Genomic DNA, 1,112 nt, shown 5'->3' with positions numbered 1-1,112 from the left:
TATGTGAGCATGTCCTTGGTGTCTCTTTATCTTCTTATAAGGCTACCAGTGATATTGACTAGGGCCTCACTCAAATGATATCATCTTTAAACCACCTATTTAAAGACCTATCTCTAAATATAGTTATGTTCTGAGGTACTGGGGTTGGGACCTGATCATGTAAATTGGGGGATTGTGGGGCCACAATTCAGCCCATAACAAGACTCTTAATTGGTTTTTTCTGCATTCACCCTGTTTTTCCTTTGTCTGCACATATAGCAACTAGGGTACTTATAAAAAGCAAATCTGATCATTTTTGTCATATATCTGCTGAAAACACTTCGGGGTACTCTATTGCTCTGAGGATAAAGACCATAATCCTCTAAGTGGCTGTCAATATTCTTCATGATCTGTTCCCTGCTTACCTCACTGGTGGTGTCTCCCAGCCACTTCCCTCTTACACTCTAGGTCACAGTGGTTCTCAACATATGTATGTGTGTGTGAATGTGAGTGTGTGTTTTTTGCCACCGCACATTCACAACAGACTACCATAATTAAAATTATTCGTGAAAAATCACTGTCCTAGACCAGAGGCACCATATGCATAAAAGGTTGTACATGAGATTCAGGACTAGTTTTATCATTCTTTTACAGGCATTGTTTGGAAACGTATCCTGTATTGAGTTTAAGAGAAAATAAAGTAAGAAACTGTAGAAAACCTGATGGAAGTTTTTCCTTCTCAGAAAGTAAGTTATTATAAACTATATATTTCAATAATTCTGAAATGAAATTAAATCAAGCTAAAGAATATTTACAGCATTTTAAAAAATTACAATACAGAGGGATAAATATAATTGATGTAAGCAGAATATTAATGAATCATTCCCATTATTTCCATTACCTGTTAAGTTCATCCAAACATAAGCGTAGTGTTTCATAAGTTGTCAGAGCAATTTCACATTTCCTCTGCTTTACACGAATAAGTTCACTGTCTTTTTTGTGACCATGTAATATAGTGACTCTGAAATATCCCCATGTATCCAATTCATCTTTCCAGTTGTAGAGGACAGAAAGAGGAGCAACTATTAAGAACATCTAAAGGAAGAAGAAAAAAATTTTTGATGTTTTTTAAA

General features: G+C 35.2%; 1 protein-coding gene across 1 annotated transcript in view; it reads right to left on the bottom strand.

Annotated features, from left to right (window-relative positions):
• Positions 1–1,074, bottom strand: part of ERCC6L2 (excision repair cross-complementation group 6-like 2) — a 115,104-nt gene extending 114,030 nt beyond the window's left edge. Inside the window, exon 1 of the mRNA XM_008573342.1 lies at positions 881–1,074. Coding sequence (XP_008571564.1) covers positions 881–1,074 — 194 coding nt within the window. The remainder of the gene's footprint in view (positions 1–880) is intronic.
• Positions 1,075–1,112: the final 38 nt, after the last annotated feature.

This window comes from Galeopterus variegatus, unplaced genomic scaffold (genome assembly GCF_000696425.1).
Source record: "Galeopterus variegatus unplaced genomic scaffold, G_variegatus-3.0.2 Scaffold906, whole genome shotgun sequence".
In the NCBI taxonomy this organism is placed as follows: Eukaryota; Metazoa; Chordata; class Mammalia; order Dermoptera; family Cynocephalidae; genus Galeopterus; species Galeopterus variegatus.
This window is presented reverse-complemented; position numbering and strand designations above follow the sequence as displayed.